This window comes from Centrocercus urophasianus, unplaced genomic scaffold, assembly GCF_019232065.1.
Source record: "Centrocercus urophasianus isolate 14NV4802_14NV808 unplaced genomic scaffold, USGS_Curo_1.0 seq_5, whole genome shotgun sequence".
NCBI lineage: Eukaryota > Metazoa > Chordata > Aves > Galliformes > Phasianidae > Centrocercus > Centrocercus urophasianus.
In genome coordinates, this window is record NW_024885088.1 from 5,276,058 (window position 1) to 5,301,363 (window position 25,306).

A 25,306-nucleotide genomic window follows, 5' to 3' on the forward strand; every position below is an offset into this window, starting at 1 on the left:
CAGTCTCTGTCCTGAGAGCCAGATATAACTACAACATTAAATCAGCTCTCATGAATTATTCAGCAGGGTTTGGAGTGAAATTCATGTTAGAGAAATATATGTTTCAAATTTCCTGACTCTAAGAGGAGTCCTGGAGGTGTCCCCTGCAGTTACTTTGATAACAGTTTCTCTTTACAAATGATAATTGCACGATTCGAGGTTTTGTACTGTGTGGCCTTCTGAACTCTTCTCTCATATCAAAGAACAATTTTCAGATCATTTCCATAGCAAAAAGGAAGTGATTATGGAGATAATCTGTTGGAAACACACACGCTGGATTTCAGCTTAAAACAATAAAATGCAGTCATGGAATGAGAAATCACGTGTTACCTAGCTGACAATATACAGAAAATAAATTGCCGAAGCATTTTAGTTTAGTGAGCTGTTAGGAGCTGAAAATTGGTCCCAAGATTAGTCTGATTATCATGGTGCCTTTAGCAATGAGCACTGAAGGGGGAAGGGTGTACTTTTCTATCCTGGATCTATAAAGAAGTGTAGCAAGATTGAACAATATGTCGTTAACCAGGGGTGTCCTTAGGTTCTTACAAAAAACTTCTGTACATAAATATCCCTGACGTGTGCAAATGATCTGCAAGTGCACACTGCACTCTGTGAGCATCAGAGAACCTCTCAGAGCCTTGCATCCGTGAACATACTCATCCAGTCATGATGATACTGATAATAGACAAGCCCAATATTTTGTTAATATCAAATCTGTGCTTAATTAAGAGAGCCAGTTGAATTTACAGTGGGATTGAAGGTGTAATCATCCCCTTTTATTGCCTGAATAGTTTGTCTTCATTACCCTGGCAGATGTGTCACTTTTCAAATGGCAACAGGGGTGCTGGAGGGAGAAATCAGAGTTACCTGTGATTTCTTAAATCAGAAGCTCATGTTCAGTGGAAGATCTACAGGAAGCTCACATTCCTGTCCTTGCTCTATTCATTTCCAAATATTTTTACCCACAAAACAGAAGCTAGAAGCCGATGCATCTGGCTTTATGCGGGTGCATCTCCACTGAAGATGTGTAAGAGTCACATGTGTCCAATTAAATGTGAGGCTGGCATACGAAAGTTGGCATTCTGCCTTTCCCACTGGAGTAATACTCACTGTCACCATCAGAGGGGTTTGATTTCTGTCTTTATCTGTGCACACACAGGAAAACTGCTTCAGTTTATTGCACCTAATTTATCAAAACATTCCAGTGTCTTTCAGCATCATATAAGAAGAGTCGGGGATCTAAAACTGGGGTGCCACAAATGTTCCCTTCTTGCTCTCAAACTGGAAAGCCTGTGAAAGCACTCCACTCACCAAGGAGATTTCTTAGGTCTTTGGTGGCTTCCACAACGAATTGTCCTGGAGACAAAGAACTAAACTTCCAAATACAACCGGAGACTATAACCTTTTCCCTAATGGTCCTGTTGGCATTTCCCAGAATTGTCACATTGTGGAAAGAGTCGTGGTTTGCCTCTCAGAGGTGGACATGCACAAACCCATGGTGGAAATGGCATGTAAGTTCTCCTACCTCCTACTCCTAACTGGGATCTGTTGTCTTTAGCATTGGGAAAGCCACGGTAATTGCACATAGAATTGCCCTGACTCCTACCCACCCCAGTTCCTCTCCAGAACAACTGGCAGAAGTTCTGTCACAAAAATAATGAACTGATGGAAAAAAAATAAAAAATGCCAACTCAACAAAGATAAAACCAACTCAACAGAAAGAAAGGCAGTTTTTCTTCCGAGGCTTATCTTTTGTGCATTGCTACTTTCCATCACCATCTCTTTTGGGATAGCATCACTTGGCTGTGCACAGTGTTGCAGTCATTGTTCAGAAGCAAGGAGGGAGCTCTCTGGAGCCAGGAGAGATGGCACACACAGTTGAGTGAGCATTAAAGCTAAGTACTTTTGTGGTCCTGATTTCTCCATGGTGTAATTATCTTATGGAAACTGCCTTAATGACTGTTGGTCTGCCTGCTGTCCTCACAGCATGAGTCACAGGGTGAGTATTTTTGCCTACAGTTTGCAGTGTCTAGGTCTGCTACCTGACCTGAATGCTTAGGTGGCAAAGCTGCTTCTTCTGCCAAAGGGAAGTGAACCCCTCAGAAACCAAGCCCCATGTGCCAGCCAGTTTGTTTTATTCTGCTTCAGGCCCCAAACTGGCACATTTTAAGCTACTGTTAGCCCAAACACCAACATCAACCTTCTCAAACCTAATTAGAAATCAGGATTTCTGGTTTTTCTTTCTATTACATGGACTGGGCTCTCCGGTGATGATTTTTTCACTTCCCCGTTTAATCACCCAAGAAAGCACTTTACAGCCCATAACTCTTCTGCCATGAAAATTATCCACTTAATTAATGAGACAATAAAAAGCGATTGTAAAACACAGCAAACTGTATCATCTTTAATTTCTGAACTGAATTTCTGATACACTCATATAAGAGTCTTTAGCGGGTGGGTGTTTGTCACTTCACCTGACCCAGAAATACAGAAATAATACCATTAATTAATGTTCTATTTAAAGAGCTTCCAAAGATCCCACATTCTCTTTAACTTCACCTGCCAAAGTTGTCTTCTTTTTTGTAATATTTTTCCCATTCCTTGAAGCTGCATCCGTCTCCTTATTCCCATTTTTGTCCATCATCAGTCTGTGGAAGCAGTCTACGTATATTGGATGTCATTTTTTACCCCCATGTATGTGGTCTTTGTTGTGTTTTTGTGAACACAAAAGCCATCTGGGGAATAGTTAGAGTCATCTGTCTCGGTACAGGAGCTCCCCCAGCTAACTGGGATATCAAACAGCACCAGCCAGCACCCCCAAGAAGCCTTCACATGGTCTCTTCTACACAAAGTGCTTGATTGCTGCCACAGAACAAATATACAAAACATACATGGAATATCACAAACCACATCCACCTTTGCAGAAGGATTGAAGGACTTAATGTCTAATGGCTGATGTCATTGTGCAACCTCTCTCAATTATTTTTCAAGAGTCTTGGAAATCTGGAGAGGTCCCAATCAACTGGAAGCTGGCCAAAGTTCCAATTTTCAGGAAGGAAAATAAGATACTGGTAATTACAGGCCTGTCAGTCTCATTTCAGTGCCTGGCAAAATTATGGAGATGGTTTTTCTGGGAGCTACTGAAAAATGCATGAAAGACAATGCAGTTATTGGTCACAGCCAACATGAGTTTGTGAGAGGAAAGTCCTCTTTAAAGAAGAGCAAAGAAAGCTGGTAAATGGACTAGAAAACCAGCCTTCTGAAGAGTGGCTGAGGGAAATGTACTTTTTGATCTGGAGAAGAGGCTGAAAGGAGAACTCACTCGCTACAACTGTCTGAAAGGAGGCTTCAGCAAGGAGGTTGTTAGTCTATTTTCTTAAGCAACAAGTGATAGGACATGATGAAGTAGTCTCAAGTCTTGCCGGGGAACGTTTAGGTTGGACATTAGGAAGAATTCATTCACAGAGAAAATGATTAAGTGTTGGAATGGGCTGCACAGGAAGGTGATGGAGTCTAAATTCCTGGTCAAGAGATGTGTGGAAGTGGCTCTGAGGGACTTAGTTTATTGACTGGAGTCAATAAATCAGATTAATGGTTAGACTTGGTGATCTGGAAGGTCTTTTCCAACCTAAATGATTCCATGACTCTATGATGTCTGAAAAATCTTTTTACTCTGGCTTGTGGTTGAACTCTGGGCAGTATTACAGAAGAAGGCTTGTGAACAGCCCAGATGAGTAAGTAAAAGGCCTCAGCACAAGAACAAAATGAATTTGTTCCATTTCAAAATCAATTTAAATTCAGGAAGATAACATCACTGTCTTCTGCACCAAAAGAGATTTTACAAAATAATGTAAATGAGAGAATGAAAATAATCAGAATCTTTGTAGCTCTCACTCACCCATCATGGCACTCAGCATGCTCCTGCCAGAAGGGCAATAAACACCCCAATCTGTGAGTGTCACAGTATCTCAACTTCTCAGTATAATTACTACTTGAAAGTTAATAGGCCCCTACTCCCCGCTTGATGGTATTTTAGCAGTCAAGCGTGCCTGGTGTCCACAGCCATCACTGGGCCTGGAAGTGCAAGCTGGGAGAATGAGTGGTGGAAGGCTGCTGCAGAGACAATGCAGATTTCCTATAGGAAGCAGCTGTACTACAGAAGATAGTGCTGTAATAGAGATGGAAGCACCTGGAGATTATGCCTGTCATACACCTTGTGCTTCATGATCACCGTGTTGTGGGGTGGGGAAATTTGGGATTAAACATGATCTGTACAGAACTAGTTCAACAATAATGCATTAAATTCTTCATATTTCTGGTGTTCAAACTCAATCACTGGACTGAGTGCACAGATAAACGTAAGTGCATTTCCCTCACAGCGGCAACCAAAGATAGAGTCTAGTATCTCCAAATACGAGAATTTACCAGGTTTTATTCTGTTGTGACAGGGCAACAGGAAATGGTTTCAAACAAAAAAACAGGAGAGACTTAGATTAGATATAAGGAAAATGTTTTTTATGATAAGTAGTGATGCACTGGCACAGGTTGTCCAGAGAGGCGGTGGAGTCCCCATCCCTGGCAACACTGAAGGTCAAGTTGGACAGGGCTCTGAGTGAATTGATCTAGCTGTAGATGTCCCTGTTCACTGCAGGGCAGTTGGACTACATGACCTTTAAGAATCCTTTTCCAAGTCAAACTGTTCTATGATTCTATGTATGAGTGGGCTAATGTGGCATTAGGTGTGTCAAGCTCTTCATAAGCTCACCTCGTATCACATCTGATTGGATCGTGCCACTTGGGGTCCCAAAGTTGTAAAGGAAAGTCACAGTTGAGCTAACAGCATGCAGCAGAATATATCCCACCCGCTTTCAGATACCCACACCTCCTGATGCCTCTGTGCACACAGTCATTGCCAAGTAAAAATCAACAGCTGCCTGGATTTTCATGAGTGAATGACCAACTTACCATGTGGTGGTCCCAGAACACCCACTGATGGTCTTCACAGCAGGCATTGCCAGCATCCTCCTTGTGAAACAGGTCTTGATCTTTGTACCAGGCATTTCATCTGTGCCTAATCCTCTTTGATCCATTCCCAAGTAAGGCTGTCTCATAAGTTAGTATCAACACATTGGTACGTTTCATTCCCACGTTTTCCCTCACCCAAGATTTTGACAAGCATTTTATTTGCCAGACTTCCTCCTCCTTGTTGTAAAGAGAGAAATTAAAAAGATGACCGAAATACTGAGAAATCACATAGTAAAGAATCAAATTCATAATTTAAAAAAAAAATTGTATTCCCTTTGTGGTCGGATCTTCTCCAGCTGCACTATCGGAAGTGAGTTATCAAAGCCAACTATCATTAGTTTTTATTTCAGAGTGACTTCAGAAGGCCACTGCAGTGTTGATCACAGCCTGACAACCATCTCCTCTCCACAGCAAAATAACCACTAACCTGACTGGGCCCCTCAGACCAAAGCAAAACCTCAAGGTATCCCCTTTATGAGCTTTTTTAGAGTAGGGAGAAAGAAAAAGCACAGTGGGAGCGTGTCTCATTTTCTCATTTTTAGTCTTTTTCTTCCTCCAGATGCTGAAATGATTTTTTTTCTTCTTTTTTCTTTTTTTTTCCTCCTTTTTTTTTTCTTTATAAATAATAAGGGCACAGGATAGGTACTACAACGCAGAGGCTGAGTCTATTGCCAGCAGGAAAAGAAGACTGATAGGAAAGGGGTGCAAAGCCACACACATCGAGTCATCCAAAACAGCAGAGAGCTCTGGGAACAGACATAAAGTCTGAGCTGCTCTTAACTCTTGTTACACAGCTGGTTGAATTCCAGCTATGGCCACAGTGAACACACTTCTCTGTCTGCACTGGGAGCTTCAGCTTTGCAGGGGGTTCTGTGGGGTTAATGCAAATCAGAGAGCACCCTGTCACGCCTCCAAGGGCAACGACATCTGGCTGGCTGGGTGTGAGGGCAAAGCACACAGAGTGAAATTAAAAGCTCTGGTTTGTCTTCTTGTTTCACTGTTATTTCAATTCTGTGCAGTTTCAATGATCTTTGCTGTTGGATATCGCCAAATGATTCCACAGGTGATGGTGGTGGAGTACCTTTGCTAGCCGGCTGTGGGACCCTTTCAGTTCTTTTTTTGCAGACATGAAGCAATCAAAAAAGAAGGAGAAAAGTGTAAAACAAAGCCAGTGGCTCAACACATTTATTTATAAGGCAATTCCAAACAACGGGAAAATTTCTGTAAGTTACACACGTGCATTTCGAACAACACTAAATTCAAGTCAGGCCTTTGTTGTTCTGTTTGTTGCCACCACCCGTGTGTTTCTTTTCTTTTAGCGCAGATGAAGCAATAAAATGTCCCTAACCAAACGAAGCAGGAGTGGCTCCAGCAGGGAGATGGAGCCAACAGACGTGCAACATATGGGGATGTGCAGCCGCCAGGTGAAGGATGCTCAGTCCTGTATCAGGCTGTGGCACAGCCCTTTCTTCTCAAGCAGACACAGCTTAAGCTGCAGCCTTGGGTTTCAGTACTTCAGTGCTCATAGGCAGAGGGAGGGTCAGATGTAATTCTTGATGATCCGTTGGGCTCACTGGTGAAATGATTGCTGCAGAACTCCTCAAATGAAAAGTAACAAAATCACGTGCGGCACTAATTTTCAGGGCAGTGCCTTGGCCACGATTTCAGCCCAGCATCCTGGCAGGCAACAGCAGCATGAGAACAAATGAGACAGCACTGTCTCCACACAGAGTGGATGAAGCACCAGCTTCACGTCAAAGCTCACAGCTCAGCAGATTGCTTCATCAATGGCAACCGGGCTGCTGGCAGCAGTCAGTCCTTTCCATGTATGGATATTGAAGGGAAAAGGCTATTGCCACACCTCCATCCTGGAGATGAAATGCAAAAGTAAATTAAAATTTCTCTGGTAAATGCTTAATGAGCAAGGCTGATAATCAAAGGTTGGGGTGTAGCATTTCTGCTGCGTTTAAACGACACGGAAGTTATCTGCAAGGCGCCATACAAATGCAAACAACAACTTCAAAGAGCAGTGGCAGCTTTTTGCTTTCTTCTCCCTGGCTAGCATCACTAGATGCCTGTGTACGCTTTGTAGTACTTTTTTCCATCTTGACAATTTAATTTTTTGTTTGCTTTTTTAAAGGAGAAGAAAAAAGAAACACAAAACTTTTGCTTTAATGATATGCACCATGATGAACTTGAAAGAGGCTTACAGAAACAGAGGCTGGCGTTTCTGTATGCACCAGTCAGTTGCTAGTGATTGATCTTGGGAGCCAGGCTTCATTTTCTAAGCAAAATAAGCTTGGAAATGAGCTTTGCAGCTGGCAAAATCTGATTAAAGTGAGCAGAGTTTCATCTGATGTGGCTGTTGCCACTCACTTCACCATAACGTCTCACTTTAAATACAGAGGACCTGCCGAAGACAGAACAAAAAGTATGCATCAGCTTATAATGCACCCTTCTAGAAGTTTAAGTGCTACTAATAGGCCATCAAGCTGCTCAGAAGCCAGTATGCAATGATAAATCAACGTGTATAAGTCAGTAAGTCAATGTGTAGAATAAACTATATAGGACAAATTCCTATGCAAAATGAACTCCTATACAGCTTGGCTCAGTGATCCTTGCCCCGTAATTTTTGACGGCTTGGGGCATCCAGGTGTACAGTGGCTTCTCCTGCAATGACAAAGCTTGAAGATCCTGGCATAGGCTAAAATTGCTGGTGCTCATCGTTCTGCTCTCCAGAAAGGACTAGCAATGCTCTGCTTCCCAAGAGTTCCTTTTCCTCTCATTTCTGAGGAAAGGGCAGCAGTGAGAGAGGGAAGATTGGGCAAAATTACATTTGAAGAGGTGCAAATATAAAAGCGACAAGCTCAGCGACAACAAGTTTCATTCCAACAGCTATTTGCAGAACAGCTTCTCTGCAGGATAACTAATGAAAAGGTCCCATGCACAGAAAACAGTCTATCATGTTAAAATAAAGAGTTCTGAAGCTTTGAAGTGTTGTGTATCTTCAGAAATAACCTGTACTCAGAAGGAGAGAGCGGAAACCCCACAGCTCCTAATTCTTGTCAAAGCTGGAGCCCAGGGCCACAGCAAGGAGCATGGCAGCCATCAGCACTTGTACAAATCTCCCCCAAAACCTTAATTTAAATTACTCTCGAACATTAAAGGCTGGCATTAGCCTACAAGTCTTTGCAACTGCATTAATTATTGTGGCAACACACAGAGCTCTGTAATTGGCTCCTGTCCTATAGCACAGAGCAGGGTTTATGGGTTAAGATGGTGGCAGGATGATGATGACAATTCCTATTGCAAAACCCAACCCTACCCAACAGCCACAAGTGTCAGCGCTGTGCCTGCTGCTCTACGTAAGCGTTATCCACCATGGTGGGTTTCATGGGACTTTAACATTGGCTTCCTTTCATTTTGTTTGTTCTGCTGAAATTCTGCCCCTTTCATCTGCCAGATGCCAGACAACTCTTGCAAGGGATCTAATCTATCATTCTTTAATTACTGTATTTACACAGGGATTTAGAAATAGCTTGGCAGAATGGGCTTGTTTCTCTCATCTGAGCATTCGCTCTAAAAGCACAGGTCTAAGCCCAAAGCTGCCAAGCTGCCATTAGAGCTGTGACATGTCCTTGTTCCGCAGCAAGTCTCCTTCCAGCAGCCTGCAAGGAGCAAGGGCTGTGCTGCCTGCCACGTGCACCAGGGAGGGGAGAAGGACGGGAAAATCAGCACATCATTGACTATTAAATTGTCAATCAAGTTTAATGCATCATAAAGAAGAAAAACTACATTGGCATATTTAAGACAAACACTTTTTTTCTATGCACACTATCCACTGGACAGTCCCTTTCTCAAAATAACTACTTTTAACAGCCCAAGACACTTCTTCAGAAATTCTTCACATACTCAACCATTCGCACTTTTCATTTTTTTAATTTGTCTGAGAAGGAAGAAAAAAAAAATCATTAAACCTGAAAACATTTACATTGCAAGCCACGTTAGAATGCATAATAGGCATACAATAACCAATGTATAACAATTGTGTTTTACTTAGTTCACTTTGTTCATCGATAAAAGAATATAAAAATCTTGTTCAACCGAGTGTTGTGTATTAAAATAGATTTGTATAGTACTGCACAGTTTCTCCCGGAGTTGTGAAAATGGTTGAAGGGACCATGTGCTGCCTAGTGATGGGCGATGGAAAAAGCCAGTCCCTCACGTGTGGGGTTTTTTTTGTTGTTTTTGTTTTTTTTTTTTGTTTTTTTTTTTTTGTTTTTGTTTTTTGTTTTGCTTTTCTAAAAATAAAAAAGATATTCGGCACCATGTGATATGCTGATGTGAGAGACTAGCCTTGTGCCGTGCTCTGGTGGTGGCTTCCTGCTTTCCTCAAGTACCTGTTGCACCAATTGATGAAGAACTCATAAGCAACAGAGGCGATGGCAACTGGTGGGGGTGATGCTGAGACAACCGGGTGCCCGTTTCACTCCCCGTCCAGCACGAGGCTGGGGAAGACGGGTGGACCCACGGGGTCAGGAAGACTACAGGTGAAACAGCAGGCGTGCGAGGCTTGCCAGGCCAATGCCACGCACTTCCCAGTGTGCTAAGAGCCAACAGAACCTTAAACAGGAGTCAAGTTTCCAAAAAAAGAGGAAAAAAACAACCAACAAACTCTCATAATTTGCCACAGCCCGTCCCTCCCCCAAAGCTCTTGATATTACTCAGTATGAGAAACAACCCCATGAGGCAGTTATTTTTTTTTTTTCCTGTACCATTTTGGCAGACAGTTCCGCAAGCAAAAAGGAAAATCATAATAATTAAAAAAAACAAACATATTTTTAACAATAAAAACGCAGTACAAAAATGTGAAGTTATCTTTTTGGCATTTTATCTGTACTGGTAAGAAACAAAAAAAGCAGAATATTTATTTGCTTTTTTCTTGAAATTAAAAAAAAAAATAATAATCAAATACTAACAAAATACCCCAAAACAATCTGTTTAAAAAACGAAACCCAATCTGCCAAAGATATCCACTATTATGGTTTATGCTAAATCTTGCACAAAAACTCCATGAGAAAAATACACCAATAGCAAAATAAGTAAAAAGGACCTGCAAAAAAGTAAGGAGTTTTACAGTCATACTTTTTTAAATACTTCGGAACGCATATACAGAAGCATCAGCATGAAAATACTTCAATATTTTACTAGAAATGCTAACTTCATACAGTTTCTTTATTTAAATATCTGCAATTCTCAACTTTAATAATACTGAAAAAAAGGATCTTTTGTTTCGAAGGCTCTGTGAGTGTCCGTTCTGGTCAAAGCGGCCCCAGCTTCAGCTCGCCCGAGTCAATGGGGCCAACCTCGTTCCTCTGATAAAGAATCCATGTCAGGTCCTAAGTAGCTCAGTTTCCTTTGACGTCACCGTTTTCCCTCCCACAAACAGCTCTCAGCCCAACTACATACCCACTAGCTCACTAACTCTTTGCATTTTAATCTCCCCCCTTAGAGCAGAACTGCAAAACCGCCTGCTCCCCGCTAAAAGGATATTCCACTTCCTTCCTATCGGCCATGCTCTTCCTGCTCATCCTGCCATAAGTACATTAAGGCCAACATAACAACAACAAAAAAAATCTCATAAGCACTGAAGGTCTCGGCAAACAACGCTGCAGTGCGCTGCGCTCCCTGGGAAGCTGCCGCCACAGCGACTACAAGTGGGACCGACGGGCCTGCAAGTTGCAATGCGTATAAACCCCGAGACCGTTCTTTCCTTCTGTGTCTGTCCCCTTTCTCTTCGTGCCCGGGTGCAAAGTCTGTCCCCCTTCCATGGCTGTCCTGTGGCGGCTCGGTCAGTTGTGGCCCTGCGAGTGCTGCAAGGTCTGGTGCATGGCGGCGGAGGCCGAGGAGGGCTTGATCCAGGGCATGGTGAGCAGGGACGAGGTGGTGGTGGTCGTCATGGTAACCTGAATCATCTGCTCGTTTTGTATCAGTCTAATGAGGGTTCGGAGACGTTCCAGCGATGACTGAGTCCCCTTCTGCTGGGCTAACAGGCTGCTTTTTAGCTCTAAGCATTTCTGTCAAACAAAGAGAGAGAAGGGAAGGCTGAGAATGCATTCAGATTGGTGTCAAACATCTCTCAAAACATCCTTTTGTGTCCTGAGTGCACGTCCTCCTCAAATGAAGTTATATTCTCCTGTGAGGATAGCAAAAGCAAAACGAACAGGGCGATCACACACACTGCAGCCATAGCAGCAGCTGTCTGAGCTAACAGCCTTCACCCATGTCCACGTGCATTCACAGAACATTTCTGACTGCGCTCTGTAACAAGCTTCCTGCATTCAGAGATGTCATTGGCACAGGATTCACAGAAACAGGGTCAAAAGGGTTAGAAGGGACAACTGGAGATCACCAAGTCCAACCCCTTGCTAAAGATGGTTCCCTGCAGCAGGTTACACAGGAAAGTGTCCAGGTGGATTTTGAATATCTTCAAAGAAGGAAACTCCACAACCTCTCTGGGCAGCCTGTTCTATTGCTCTGTCACCCTCAAAGTAAAGAAGCTTTCCTTCATGTTCATATGGAACTTCCTGTGTTCCAGTTTGTGCCCACTGTCATTGGGCACTACCAAAAAGAGCCTGGCCCCATGCACGTGGCCCCTGCCCAGATATTAGGGAGCCAGTACTGCGAAGATAAGTTGTTCTCTTCAAATATTATGTCAATATTTTGGCAGAAAACTTAATCTAAGACCCTAAAGTTGTACCACAACAGTCACAAGAAATTCTTTTACCTGCAGGGTGATCAAACTGCACCCCACCATCACTTGAAACATTTCACGCAAATCTACATAAAAATGAGAATGAGAGTAGGAGCTAAACAAAAGCATTTTGAATCTCCAAGAGGGAGTAAAGAAGAATCCGTAAGCCTCCCTTCTCTCTCCAGTTCTGTACTGCTGCAGCTGCTATCGCATCCGCTAAACATCATCTGGCCTGCAAGGGACTAAGTGATTGATCAAACACTTGAGTCTGTCTGCTAGGTGGAAGGGGATGGCCTCTAACATCTGACACCTCCTGGTTTCCTTCTCCCATTGGTCTTGACCTGGCTGCGACTCATCTGCATACTCCTTTCCTTTGACTACCTGGAGCGTGGGAGCCTACAGCTCAAGGAAAGTGAGAAACGCTCACCTGAAAGTCAAGTAGTTCAAAAAGACACTGTGAGAGCTGCTCAGTGATTGGGTTAGACAAATGAAATCTCAGGTGAAAGATACACCACATTCTGCATTGAACAAATAAAACCATTTCACCTGGGATATGTTTACAACTTCTCTCTTTAATGTAAATCTCTATCAAGGAAAATGTCAGGAATTAATTACTCTGCACTGGAACGCCTCTAATTGTTTTTCTCCTTTCAAGTGGACTCCAGTATATCTCCAGTATATATATTATATCTCCAGTAAATATAATCATCAGCTAATTTTACTATTTAAAAAAGATTCTTTCCCACTGAAAGAACTCAGTTCTGCTTATGTAGAAATTTTTTGACTTTGACAGTACCGACATAAACCCAATAACTGAATCCAGCCCAAATGCCTTTCTGTGTATGATCACCTCATGCCACTGTACTCTCCTAACCACTGAAGATCTTTCTTACCCCGGTCACTTCTCCATACATATGTTTGTTTCCATTAGTGCTGACGGTGGCTGTGCACACTTAGAGGGAATATCCCACACTGCAATGTCTTTTAATAAGTTATTGCTTTCCTTTCCATTCTATTTTGAATGTGATAAATATTTTAGAATGCTTCCTCTGGGTAACTGCAGTGGTAAAACAAGGAGTGACCAGTCACTCCTGCAGCTGCCACTTTGATTCTTCCAGGGGAAAGAAGCTTCAAATATTTATTGAGCCTGCCACACAAACTAACAGCTATCCCTTAAGAGTGGGCATGAGGTGAGCTAGTACCAAATAAGCTCCTCCATCTACGGAAGTCAGGGATCAGGCCTGTCATTACTGCCAGACACTGGCCCTCATAGCACAGTACATACGGGAGACATCGCCAGCCTACATTAAGTTTGAAACAAAATCACAGAGGAAATGGTTGGGAATCCATTTTCACTCATGGAGAGGTTGTTACACCATTCAACCTCAAAGGCAAATAAGGATTGCTACTTCTACCTGATCTCAGGAATTTTGGAGCAGCTACCACTGGAGCACACACTGATCTTTTCATCTGAAGGATGGAAGTATCTTACTGTCATCAGACAGATCAGAGCTGTGTACAGCATCACAAGGAAGACAGGGAAACCTATTTTGTGTTTTTATGCCTACAACAGGAATTCAGTCACTGGTGATTTCTTCTCCTCAGCTTGCCCAGGGAACTTGCTTTTGCACATAAAGGAGGCCCACGTTTTTCCTCAGACAGAAGAACAAACACACTTGAACTTTTGTAGCTTGGGAGCATAAATAATCTTCTAGCCACGAAATACCAGTTTTTCAACCATAAAGTCTTTATAAACATCTCAGCAGGAGACTAAGTCCCCAGTCAGGAGTCCTACCTTCACTGCATTGTTAAGAAGTCGATCTTTTTCTTCTAACTGTCTGTGCTCACTCTTCAGCTCGCTGCTTCTCTTCAATAACTTTCGTTTCTCTTCTTCTTTGACTGGAACAATAACATTAAGGATGTACAAGTTAAGAAAAGGTAATATAACAGAACTGTGTGCTTGACAATACCAAGCATGCATTTTGAAAGGCAAGTTTCTGATATCAGTAGCTTTTTGTCTGCAGATACAGCTGAATAAACCTAGAATTTCTGTTTGCATGGATGTGTCTGTATCAAAGGCCAGCACAAAGGATGATCCAAAAAACTACAATGTGCTAGAACTAATGATTGGACCACATATGGCCCTGAAGTCTCCAAGAAAAAGGTGAAAGACATTTAGGAACAGGTCAGCCACCCGTAATCACTCAGGTTCAGTGATTCTGGGTGAAAAGCACAGACCACAACAGTGTCAGATTCTGCAAAGCTCCTCTCAAATACACTGTAATGCCCTAAACAGCCCATTGTAAGAGTGCAGCAGGAAATGAGTCAATGCACATACATTATTTGATACAAATGACTTTGATACCAAATAATACCAATGTAATTAGAGACTGATATTACTACAGAATCTGAGATATTAATCTTGCAAAGTGTTGCAGACCCAGCTGTATGCCCCTCCCTAGCCTGATCGTGCCTTTCTGCCTCCCAGCTTGGTATATAATTGTGCCTCAAAATCCCATTTTCTTTTACCAGGAAGTCACCACTCTCATGACAGCCTGAGTGAAATTTCACTGAGTGAAATTCCTCAGAGATTGATCTCAGATTCCTCAGAGTAGACAGAGAAGGAGCAGAGACAGAGAAGGCAAGAGAAAGCCACCTGCTGTTCTCAGCCACAGCTCCTTATGGTGCTTTGAAAAATAGTCACATTGCAACACTGCTTTAATATCAGTGCCATGAAGGATTCAAATGGTATCGACCATCACGAGCAAAGAATCCCTTCTCAAAAGCCATATCAATCCCTACCTGTTTTGTGAGTGACATAGGAGTGAACAATAGCTAGAGTTCCAGACCATGGCACATTGTCATCCTTCTTTAACACCTGTAAGCCCAGGAAACAACAAAAAGTTAGGACTTCACAAAGGCACACATTAATATTTTCATTCCTTCAGCCTCACAGGTCTGCAGGACCAGCTCTAGAGTTCCTGTCTCAGAATTCACAAGATGAAAAATAATGAAGCAGAAACTTGTGTAGCAATCTCCATTGGGCCTTACTTCTTTCCATATCTCTAAACTAATCAACCAGGACTAAAGAGGATAACAAAGCCTCTGCTTCTTGTTGCCATAACCAGAAAACATCTCTCAGCTCCTGATCAGCAGATCTTCATGCTGTCGGGAGTATCGTGGGAGAGTTTGGGGGCTTACATGAAAATATGACTGCGTAGATCTAACACAGGACAGCTCTGTTCTCTACAGCTTCATGCTAGAATTTCCTCTCAATATTTTCAACGGGTAACAAACAGTAATCCCAGGGCAAAACAGAAAGAAATCTAAGGCACAAAATCTAAGCCTTCACTCTTTAGTGACACTGTACTGTTTTAGTAATTATTTTACTCTTCTTACAATCAGCATTATTCACAGCCATTAGATAATTTAGCACTCCTGATCATAGCTATGATCAATAAATATCATATAACAAACATGATTTAAAGAACATGATGTGATCTCCTTATAGCTTTCAGATCTACTGGTGAAGCCTATGCTTCTGGCAATGTCTCCCTCACCCATAATGTTTACATTTTTTGTTTTGCAACATACATGTTGCTGGCCTTCTGGTAACAAAGAGAAACAAAGAAAATGAAGAGACATTTCTAATCTTTTCCCAGGACAAATCTCAGCAGATGTAATTATGGTGAGTCTAGGCATTCACTGTAGGTTTTAAGTCTGGTACAATAAAAATACCAGAAATAAATGCTGCATACTGTACTAAAACTCTCAGTATTACTCTATCAAACGTGGTCCCCAAAACTGTGATGTAGGTTAATTCAGCTTAGCAGTACACAAATTTGATGTTTCTCCTACTTTCTCTTCTTGGTGCACTATGCCTCATGCAGCTTACCTTCTGTTGGCACTTTGGACAGACCCAGACCCCCTTGGGGGCAGTTTTGAGGGGTGGGTCCAAGCAGTTGAGGTGATACGCCCTGGGACACGTGCCACAGGGCTGCAAGTTAACGCCACGCTTGCAAGCAGTGCAGTATTCATCATGGTGGATCTCATTCTGCAAGAGAAAAGCAAGGATGGCTTGGATCAAGTCAACCCACCAGGGCCTTCTCCCTGGGCAGCAACCACAGACACTACTACAGCAGCCAGTCTCATTCAAAGACATATCTATTTGTCAGAAACACCCTGGCCACTGTAGAAGACAAGAGAAATAACGGTGTACGAAAGCAAATAAAAAACAAATGAGCCAGCAGCAAGTTCCATACATTATAACAGAAAAAATAAGAATCAAATTATCAAACAGAGCAGAGAATGAACTAATATAGCCAGATTGTAGTGCAGGAATTATTTCACTTCTTCTTGATAATGTGTATCTGACTCATGTATTACCACGTGTAGCTCTATTTTGAAGCATGGGTCAAAGTGTGATTCACTTGTCCTTCAAGTCCAAAACAAAAGGAAGCAAGAAAGCAGAAGTTTCTGGGGGAAAAGCATAGTTCCATGTTTTACGCACACTGCCTCGAAGAGCAGCTAGGAAAATTGTATGCTTGAGAACAGCCTTTTCCTACGTACCCTTCTTTTGTGAACTCCTGTAGAGGGCTCCCCCAGCCCTCTATTCTCCCTGTTGTCAATTGTTTTCTGTTCAGAATCTGACAACCTTTCTCCAACAAGACTGATTAACACTTTGTCTGAAGCAATATATAACATGAACCAAGACTCATCAACAAAGTTACAATGTCATGTAGTAAATTGCTATGCTAATGTAGCAGCAACGTTAATTACTCTTTGTATAATTAAGTGCATTTTAATAAAGGAGAGGCTGATTTTGAAACTCTGGTGGTTTGTGAATCTTTATATTAAAAAATCTAATTTTTCCTAGTACTTTTCCAGAAGGAAGAATAATAATATTGCACCTTTGTTAATTCCAAAAGCGTACTTTTTTCATTTTTAGGGATATTCCTTATAATGTTTCATGATAATTTTAGTTAGACTTACATCCGAAATTCTAAATCAGTCCTGTCAAAAAAAACAGCTCTCCAAAGTACTAACATTTTAAAATTATCTTCTCAAAAAGTTTGAACTCAAGATTGAGAGATTTAATCTATACAACATATAATGGTCACTCATTTTTTCTTAAAATGGTCATTAAAAGCACAAATCTGGACCAGCAGTTTCTCAGGGGGGATTCTACAAAGGGATGAAACTCCAGCCTTGCTCATGCAAGCCCACAAAATCCTGCCTCTGAAATTCTAACTCAGAGGCTCAAAGATTTAGTCAAGTGAGGAATGTTTCACAAAAATAGTATGAAAGGCAAAGAGCATCCTGCAATCCTGTACCTTGATGGAGACTACAGTAATCAGAAGAAAGCAGTGATGAAAAAAGACACCTGTAATACACAAAGTTTGCTACACCTACCTTCCAGAATGGATCCTCATTTGCTAGCATATGGAAAAAGGACAGAGAACAGATTAGTGGGAAATACGTTGCTGAAATGAATGCTAGTTCTCAGCTATAGGAAGGAAAGAATTTTAGTCAAGCTGAGAGGCGGGAGATCAGGGCACTGTCACAATTCAGCACCAGTGAGTATTTTTCAAATTAAAATTTTCAAATTTACACCATAGCAGCCCTGTGCCCAAAGGTCTGATACTAACATGCCACTGTATGAGAAGCACAGAGTCTACTTGAAATTTTCAAGAAGTTTCCTGTGGAACTCTTCTCCACACGTCATCAATCTGGAAGCCTTCCTTAAGGACCTCAGCCTGCTGGGTGACGAACTGCTTGGCCATGCACCAGCAAGGCACTTATACAGTCACTTATCTTGGGAAACAGAAGTGGTGCTACTGACTTACTGTTAAATATATAGGTGTTCAGCTGATTCACAGCCAAAATGCTCAGCCACTTGTGGGAGTGAGCTCTGTGTTTTCATCAGCTCTTTATCATCAATCTGCTTCCACCCAAATCCCTGCGATTTTTTTGACCTTTGGATGAACTGTATTCACAGGCTGATAGGAAAAAGAACCACCAGAGCTCACTGGAAAACAGGCCAAGTTTTCATTAAAAAATATTTGTGAAATTCATTATGCTCTAATCCAAAAATAAAGTTTGAGACATTTTTAATAGCTTTATGAGAAGTGCAGTGGTTTCGTGATTTTTGCTGCTGACTCATAAGAGAACTGATGCGGTGTTTCAGTGACAAGCAGCTGATGGCTTTCCTTCAGATTGACGTGGTGACAGCCAAACTAGAATTTTGTCCTTAATTTCTTCAGCTCCCTCTCTGATCACAGCTGGGAACACAGCTGCTCCAGTGTGCACTCACATGTACCAAGCAGCTTAGAAGCTGTACATGTACAGGTGAAGACATGTACGCAGTACATGTACAGGTGAAGACATGTACGCAGTATGCTCACACATATGTAAAAACAAGAACATAAGAACAAAGGAAACAGCTTCATCTCAGTTAGCCTACAGAGACCAAAATCCTTTGCTAACAGCATCCCATGTTGCTGGTGCCCTGGCTTAGAGTGCAGGAACTGGGCATGCACAGCATAAATTGCTTTTCTCCAGAGGTATCCTTCCAGAGACTAACAGCAGTTTAAGACTTTCCTTAAACTGGAATTTGCATCTTCACCTTTATATTCAACAACCTTAGAAGGATTCTTCCATAAATTTGTCAGCTTTTTCCAACAATTGTCACATCCTTTGGCAATGAGTTCCATAAAATCTGCAGATGTCACTGCACATATGCAAAAACACACACACAGATCCTTCCTTATATGACACTATGATTACTCAGGGGACATAAATGTTATTCAGACAAACAAGGGCTTGGTAATTGAAGAGTCTCTTCTACAAATGATGTATGTCAGGGGATGCGACCTCATTTCAGGTAAGACATTTTCAGATAAATGAATCTTGATTAATTGACATTTCGCTGGAAATTTACAAGAATTGTTCTCTTCTGCATTTCTGGAAATGACAGTTGTTTCCTGTACTTCATAGGGATTTTTTTCATTTGTTTATTTCTCTTTTCAGTTCAGTTTTGATGTAAAGTTTCTGACATTATAAAATATGTCCAATTAAACTGAAGACAAATGTTCTAAAGGAGTGGTTTATTATAGGAGAAGGGGAAATCAGCAGTCCACTATGGGCAGACATCTACACCTCTGTTATTGCAAGCTGTCTGGGGACAGTGACTGACTTCAGATCAGAGCTTACACCTCATCTTGCACAACGGCACCCAGTGCTAACACTGTTGTTCTCTCCAGATGCATGTTTACAAGGGAAAAGCAAGTGCCAGGATAAGGCAAATAATAATGTTGATTTTTCAATAAAACTGAGCCAGGGATAACATTCTTTCAACTTGGACTCACATGAGCATGGGTCCTGCTAAGAGGCATGTCATCATGGTAGCTTACTGTATAATAACCTCTCTTGTCCTCTAAGACCCCAGGCACTAGAGGCATAGGGTAAGTAGGCCAATTGTCTGCATCTAGAACATTACATTTTGGATATAGAGAAGCACCATAGCATTTTAGTTGGTGATCTCATGGAGCAGGAATTCAAGGCAGTGCCAAAAAGGTGGCTCTAAACATGACACTTGACAGGTATACCAAGAAAACCCTGAAAAGATGTCTTAATTGAAGTCTTGATTGAAATTACTACCGTAAATGCTCCAAAATCTGAAATAATAATTGGATCAGAAAAAAATGCTGTCCCTTACCGTTAATGCACCACAGTAAAACTTAAGTTATGAAGGCAAAACAAGGGCAAGGAAATACGAAGATGCTTCCACTGGCTTTCTCTCCTTTTTGACATGCAGCTCAAGCTTCTTTGTCTTTTAAAATCCTATTTGGGCCTCATCTAAAGAATTAAATTGTACTGTGTGCTCTCTTTGTTTCAACTCCCACCTCTCAATACTCTGCATATTGCACATTTCTCCAGGAATTAGCTTCTTCACATAAACTAATTATCATCTCAAATGGTTCCTCTCAGTTGATCATTCTCAAAGATTTTACCATGAAACTTTCAGCATCTGAAGTTCTCCTAAGTACAAGATTGGCAGGCATCTTCAAGGCCATCAAATCTAGTTTAATTGCTCCAGCTCTTAGAGTGAGAAAAACTGTGTGTTTTGGCCACTGTTTTTAAGGCAAATGGTAAGGTAAATTTCTAGCCTTTGAAAGTAGATAGCAGTTTCTTAAAGCTGACAAAAAGAAGCAAATGAAAACTCCAGAATAGCAATTACATTTAGATTCAATTTTCAATACATGTTTCTAAGCATTTGGGGCTGGCAGTACTATCTTCTTGAATCAGTCCTTTCACTGGATGGTGCTTACAGTGCTAGAGACCAGATTTACCATTGATTGCAGAGACTTTGGATCCATTTCTACACAGTTGTGACCTTTAGCTTTATTCTTTATAATTATTATTTCATTTATTTATTTATTTTGCAGGAAAAGCATCTATATTCACTCCACACTAAAAAGTTCAGGGTTCTTACACAAAGTAATACCCTATAGTATCCCAGTAGCAATTCATATGAAATCCTACATGTATTTAAATATTTAATATGTAATTAATATTCAACAATAAATATTTAACATGTAATTAGAATAGTAGTATATTGACTTAAAAATATGCTTACCTCTTGTTGAAAGGAACAAGGGGTTATTCAAAAAATTTGATGCAAGACGTTTCCGCTGGATGGGAAGAAAAAACACAGTATCATAGCATTATTGAAAAGTGCTCTAGTTGTCTCTTACTGTCACATACAAATTATTTCTATGCACTCTCTCATACATAATGAAGTATCCCAAAGCCAGGTTAGTGTTTTAGATTATTCATTGCTAACCCCTAACATGGCCATATAAACGGTTGCCTTATTTACCTCTCTAACAGTTTCCTCATAGAGCAGTTTCATGTACGTTACATTTTATTAACAAGAGAAATGCAAATTGCAAATGTTATTGATTGCGTTTCAGGTTATGTTGCAGAGGCTCAAGGCAACAGCAACAGTAACTCCAAACCTAACAAATAAACAATGTCTATAAAGGAAAAACTGCATAATAAATTCTTGCTGTGAGATGACATCTTTATTTGCAGGTGGTGAAACGGTGATGGACTTCCCAGCTGCAGAAACACATCACTACCTTCTGTGACACTTGCTCACAGTTAGCTGGAATATATTTTGTTTGTAAGTAATGCATTACTGTCCAAGTTAAATATTTCTCTTTCAGAAGTTAACATGTATGTCCTTTAGGAGTGGATAGTTGTTTTCAATTACTGAGGTCACCAAAGAACTTCACATTTGCAAACACAGCCCACTGGAAACATGACTGAGATGTTAACAGAGATGTAATGCAGTCCATCACCAACTTATCAGATTGTAAAAGCTGTTGGTCAATAGCTACTCGGGCTTCATTAACAGTCTACATAACACCTAATTGTTCCTCTCCACCATCCTTGTACAGCAGGACTGCAAACAGTACCATTAGATGTTGTTATAGTCTGCTTGAAGGAAAATTAGAAGGTTTTTGCTAATAAATGTTTTATTCTGTGGTGAGTAAACTGTTCTTTTATACACAGATGCCTGGCAGCCTCTTAATGAATTCTAAATTAATGTTTATTTCTTCAAAATATCCAGCCTGAAACGTAACTCTTTCCAATGCAAAAAAAGAAAAAAAAACACCCAAGCAAACAAAGCCAACACCACCAACAAAACAGCAACACAACAAAGACACAAACCAAGCCAATCAATCAACCAAGAAACAAACAAACAAACAAACAAACCTAGGTGTTGACAGTGGGAAAGCAATGTCTCAAAAAACATTTTTAGGGAAAAAAAAAAAAAGCCGCAAAAATGATAAGCACAACATTCAACTAAAAATTGTGATCACACTTTTGTAATCAAGGAAGTCAACATCACCACTACAGAGGCTGAGCTCCTGCTGTTTTGAGGGGCGTTGGCAAATAGAAAGTCTAATTTATACGCAATTCCAATTTAAACAATCATGAATTAAAGATCATTCAGTAGACTAACCGTAAATTAAACCGCACCAAAACGCCTGAAATGCCACAAAATATCTCAACTCACTGATTAGCGAATCAATCTGAGCAGCTAATTGATCAGAGGAAAACCATCTGCCTCCATTTTACTTAAACAGCATTCCCCCTGGTCAGCATTTAATGATAGCTCCTAATGAGGATACCGCTGATCAGCTATAGGACTCTTTCACAGACATTTTTTTTCCATGCTATCCCTCACTTCAGGATATGCTTTTGAGAATAGATACAAGGAGAAGTACAATCTAAGGGTGTAGCAGGCCTCATCGCCCCTTCTATCCCTCCTCCAAGACAACTGAATTTCTCTTGAACACTGATCAGAATACAATTACAAAACTGCTGCTTCTTAATAAACTTGTTGGGAGAAAAAAGTCTTATGAGAAGACACTACAAATGTAGTGCTAGCAAGCCTACAATTTCTGCTGTGTTATACACCGGATGTATGAACATCAGTATTTGCAATGAAGAGGTGGCTGGAGAAAAACTGAGGAGTTTTGAATAATTCAAATTCCCAGAGATGTTCTGGAGAATAAAAATCTCCAATGTTTTCAAAAAAGAACAGTCAGTTCACTAAGAAGCTTGACTACTACTGATAGGCTTCTTCTTAGTCTTGTGTGTCTGCTGCCTGCCAACAAACACAGAAATCTGAAATTTTGGCATGCCAAAAATTTCACATTGCTGATACCCACATACAAAAAAATCACTTTATTTAGGCTTTAAGAACTTAGAACACAAAAGGATCTTAATTAAATAGAGAGCTGCCTGTGAATCAGTTTTATTTTTATAGGAAGCTCACATAGCAACCCCGAGCTGCGGTGAAAAGTTAAAGGTGGAATTTTAATGTGCTGAATAAATCTGTATTTCTCAGTTCAAAAACAAAATGCAAGTTTGAAAACACTTCCGTTCTCCAGGTATGATCTAAAAGGACCGTCTGTATAGGTAAAGGAGTAATTAGATCCCACAAAAAAATTGGTCCTTTTGGCCTTTACTAAAATCAACTTGAATTCAAGTCTGAAGCAAATGATGTTATGGGGAGAAAATCTGTTGCTTAGCTACTGAGATGAAAATCTGTGTGTTTTTTTTCTTCACATCAATACCCCTTTACAAGTGAATGTGTGGTTCTGTATTCACATCTATGTTTGTAATAAGAAGCACTTTTAAACATTTTATTGACATGAAAACAGTGGCAAAAGAAAAAAAAAAAAAAGAAGTGAATGATCAAGTACCTCTGTTTCCAAGAGTCCACTGTAGGCTGGATTTGCTGTGCTTCTTCTCTTCCTTTCCTGACGTTTGCTCTGAATTTCTGTAGACATAGAAAGAAGCATAAATTGTGTATTTCTCATTCATCAGGGAAAAATTCAAATCTAACTTGTTAAGCAAAACGCTTTTATCCTCAATCCCTTGGGTTTTATGTTCAGTTTCAGTTTCTAAAGTGTTAATTAGGTTGCAGCAGCACTGATACTTGCTGCAGTTCAAGGCCTGACGTTAATAAGTTTTGCCTTGTAAGATTCAGAACATGTCATTTTTTATTTTTCCCTCCTTCACAGTGGACTTGTGCTTCCCTACAAGATTTTTATGATGCTCCCTCAACACACACATTTAGCAATCATCAAGCTTTCAAAATGCTATCAATGTCTGCTATTAACAAAACAGAGTATATATAGCAGTTAAACCTTGAAAGTTATATCAGATGAGAGAACAGAAATCCTTTTAAGTTTTGTTGACATTACTTTTTCTCCAAGGAGGCTAGAAAAAGTAGTCAGAATTGCATGGCTAGACTCAGCTCTAACTAGGGCACTATGACTTATTCATCCAAAATACACAACTTCACAATCCTGAGCAAAATGTTGCTGTGAGCCATACATGGCACTGCACCACTGGAAACAGCAGCACATAGTTGGTCTCACTGAGCTGCAGTCCTGTCTTGAAAGGGAGGAAATACATAAATCTCTCCCACTAAAGGGCAACACCTATTGAAGATGGCACTTACTCAGGACTGCACTTAGTTAAAATCAGTCGTGTGTATGCTTCTGGAAACATGTACAGAAAGGAAGAGTGAATTCCTGACCCACTGAAATCTGCAAGCTTATTGCTGCTTTTATCTGAACTAGGATTTCATTTCTGTCACATGGAATTTCTTCTTCCAGCTCTTTACGTCAGCTCAGAACAGCGAGATTATAAGAGTGTATTTTAAAGCCTACTTTAGTAAAATTCACTAATAAAGAAAGAGCAGATATTAACAAGGAGAACCGGCCAACATCCACTCCATGACATGAAAAGCCAACCGTGTGCTGGGCTGCATCAAAAGAAGCGTGGTCAACAGGTCAAGGGAGATAATTCTGCCCCTCTCCTATGTGCTGGTGAGGCCTCACCAGCACCTACATCCAGATGTTGAGCCCTCAATACAGGAGGGAAGTGGACCTATTAGAGTGTGTCCAGAAGAGGGCCACAAAAAGTATGCAAGGCATGGAACACTTCCCCCACACGGACAGGCTGAGAGAGCTGGGGCTGTTTAGCCTGGAGAAGGGAAGGCTCCAAGGAGACCCCAGAGTGGACTTTCAGTATCTAAAGGGTTGTTGTAGGAAAGAAGAGGACAGATTCTTTAGCAGGGTCTGTTGCAAAAAGACAAGGGAAAATGGTTTCAAAATAAAAGAAGGGAGAGTTAGATTGGATACAAAGAAGAAGTACTTTACAATAAGGGTAGTAAGGCAAGGAACAGGTTTCCCAGAGAGGTGGTGGATGCCTCGTTCTTGGAGACGTGGAAGGTCGGGCTGGATGGGGCTCTGAGCAACCTGATGTAGTTGTAGATGTCCCTGCTCACTGCATAGGTGTTGGAGTAGATGACCTTTAAAGGTCCCTTCCAACTCAAAAGATTCCATGATTCTATGATTCTATGTGCGCAGCTAGCTTGATGCTCCATTTCAAAATGTTTACCAAATGATATCTTATAGCAAAGTTCATACTCTGCACTGAGAGATCCCATTAGGCTATATGTTCCTGTAATCACTTCCATTGTGTTGCTTTGAGCACTTTTCCAAGAAGAGGAACTGGCAGGAACACTAACCCAGCAGCCCATCAAAGCACCAGGAGCACACCCTACAAAAACTCAAGACACCATCTGGTTCTGCAGAAGGTCTGGTCTTTCCTGTAAATATTTGAGGTAAAGAGTTCCATCTGAGAATTTCCACAAAATTCGGAATATTGAATTCTAGCTCTCATTTGCAACCCAACAGTGTGACACAGTCCATCTTTCAGGATGCTTATGATGATTCTTGACATACAGTTCTGGCTTGCAAGCACCTTCCCCATGAGTAAAAAAAGGGCCGAGTATGGTATGAGTATTACTGGTCACATCCTGAACATAGTGTCAGTAGGAATGAGGCCAACAGTCTACATGGATTTTTTATGGCTCTGAGTTCCAGGATATTGATT

At 41.0% G+C, this 25,306-nt stretch overlaps 1 protein-coding gene across 3 annotated transcripts in view; it reads right to left on the reverse strand.

Annotated features, from left to right (window-relative positions):
- Positions 1 to 10,916: 10,916 nt before the first annotated feature.
- The window catches only part of PHF21B (PHD finger protein 21B), a 155,209-nt gene continuing 140,819 nt past the window's right edge, over positions 10,917 to 25,306 (reverse strand). For all 3 annotated transcript variants that reach the window (XM_042835027.1, XM_042835026.1, XM_042835028.1), the window contains 7 exons: positions 23,101 to 23,177; positions 20,457 to 20,511; positions 17,231 to 17,253; positions 15,714 to 15,872; positions 14,621 to 14,696; positions 13,614 to 13,717; positions 10,917 to 11,141 (listed from right to left, as the gene is read on the reverse strand). In XM_042835027.1, coding sequence (XP_042690961.1) covers positions 10,917 to 11,141; positions 13,614 to 13,717; positions 14,621 to 14,696; positions 15,714 to 15,872; positions 17,231 to 17,253; positions 20,457 to 20,511; positions 23,101 to 23,177 — 719 coding nt within the window. The remainder of the gene's footprint in view (positions 11,142 to 13,613; positions 13,718 to 14,620; positions 14,697 to 15,713; positions 15,873 to 17,230; positions 17,254 to 20,456; positions 20,512 to 23,100; positions 23,178 to 25,306) is intronic.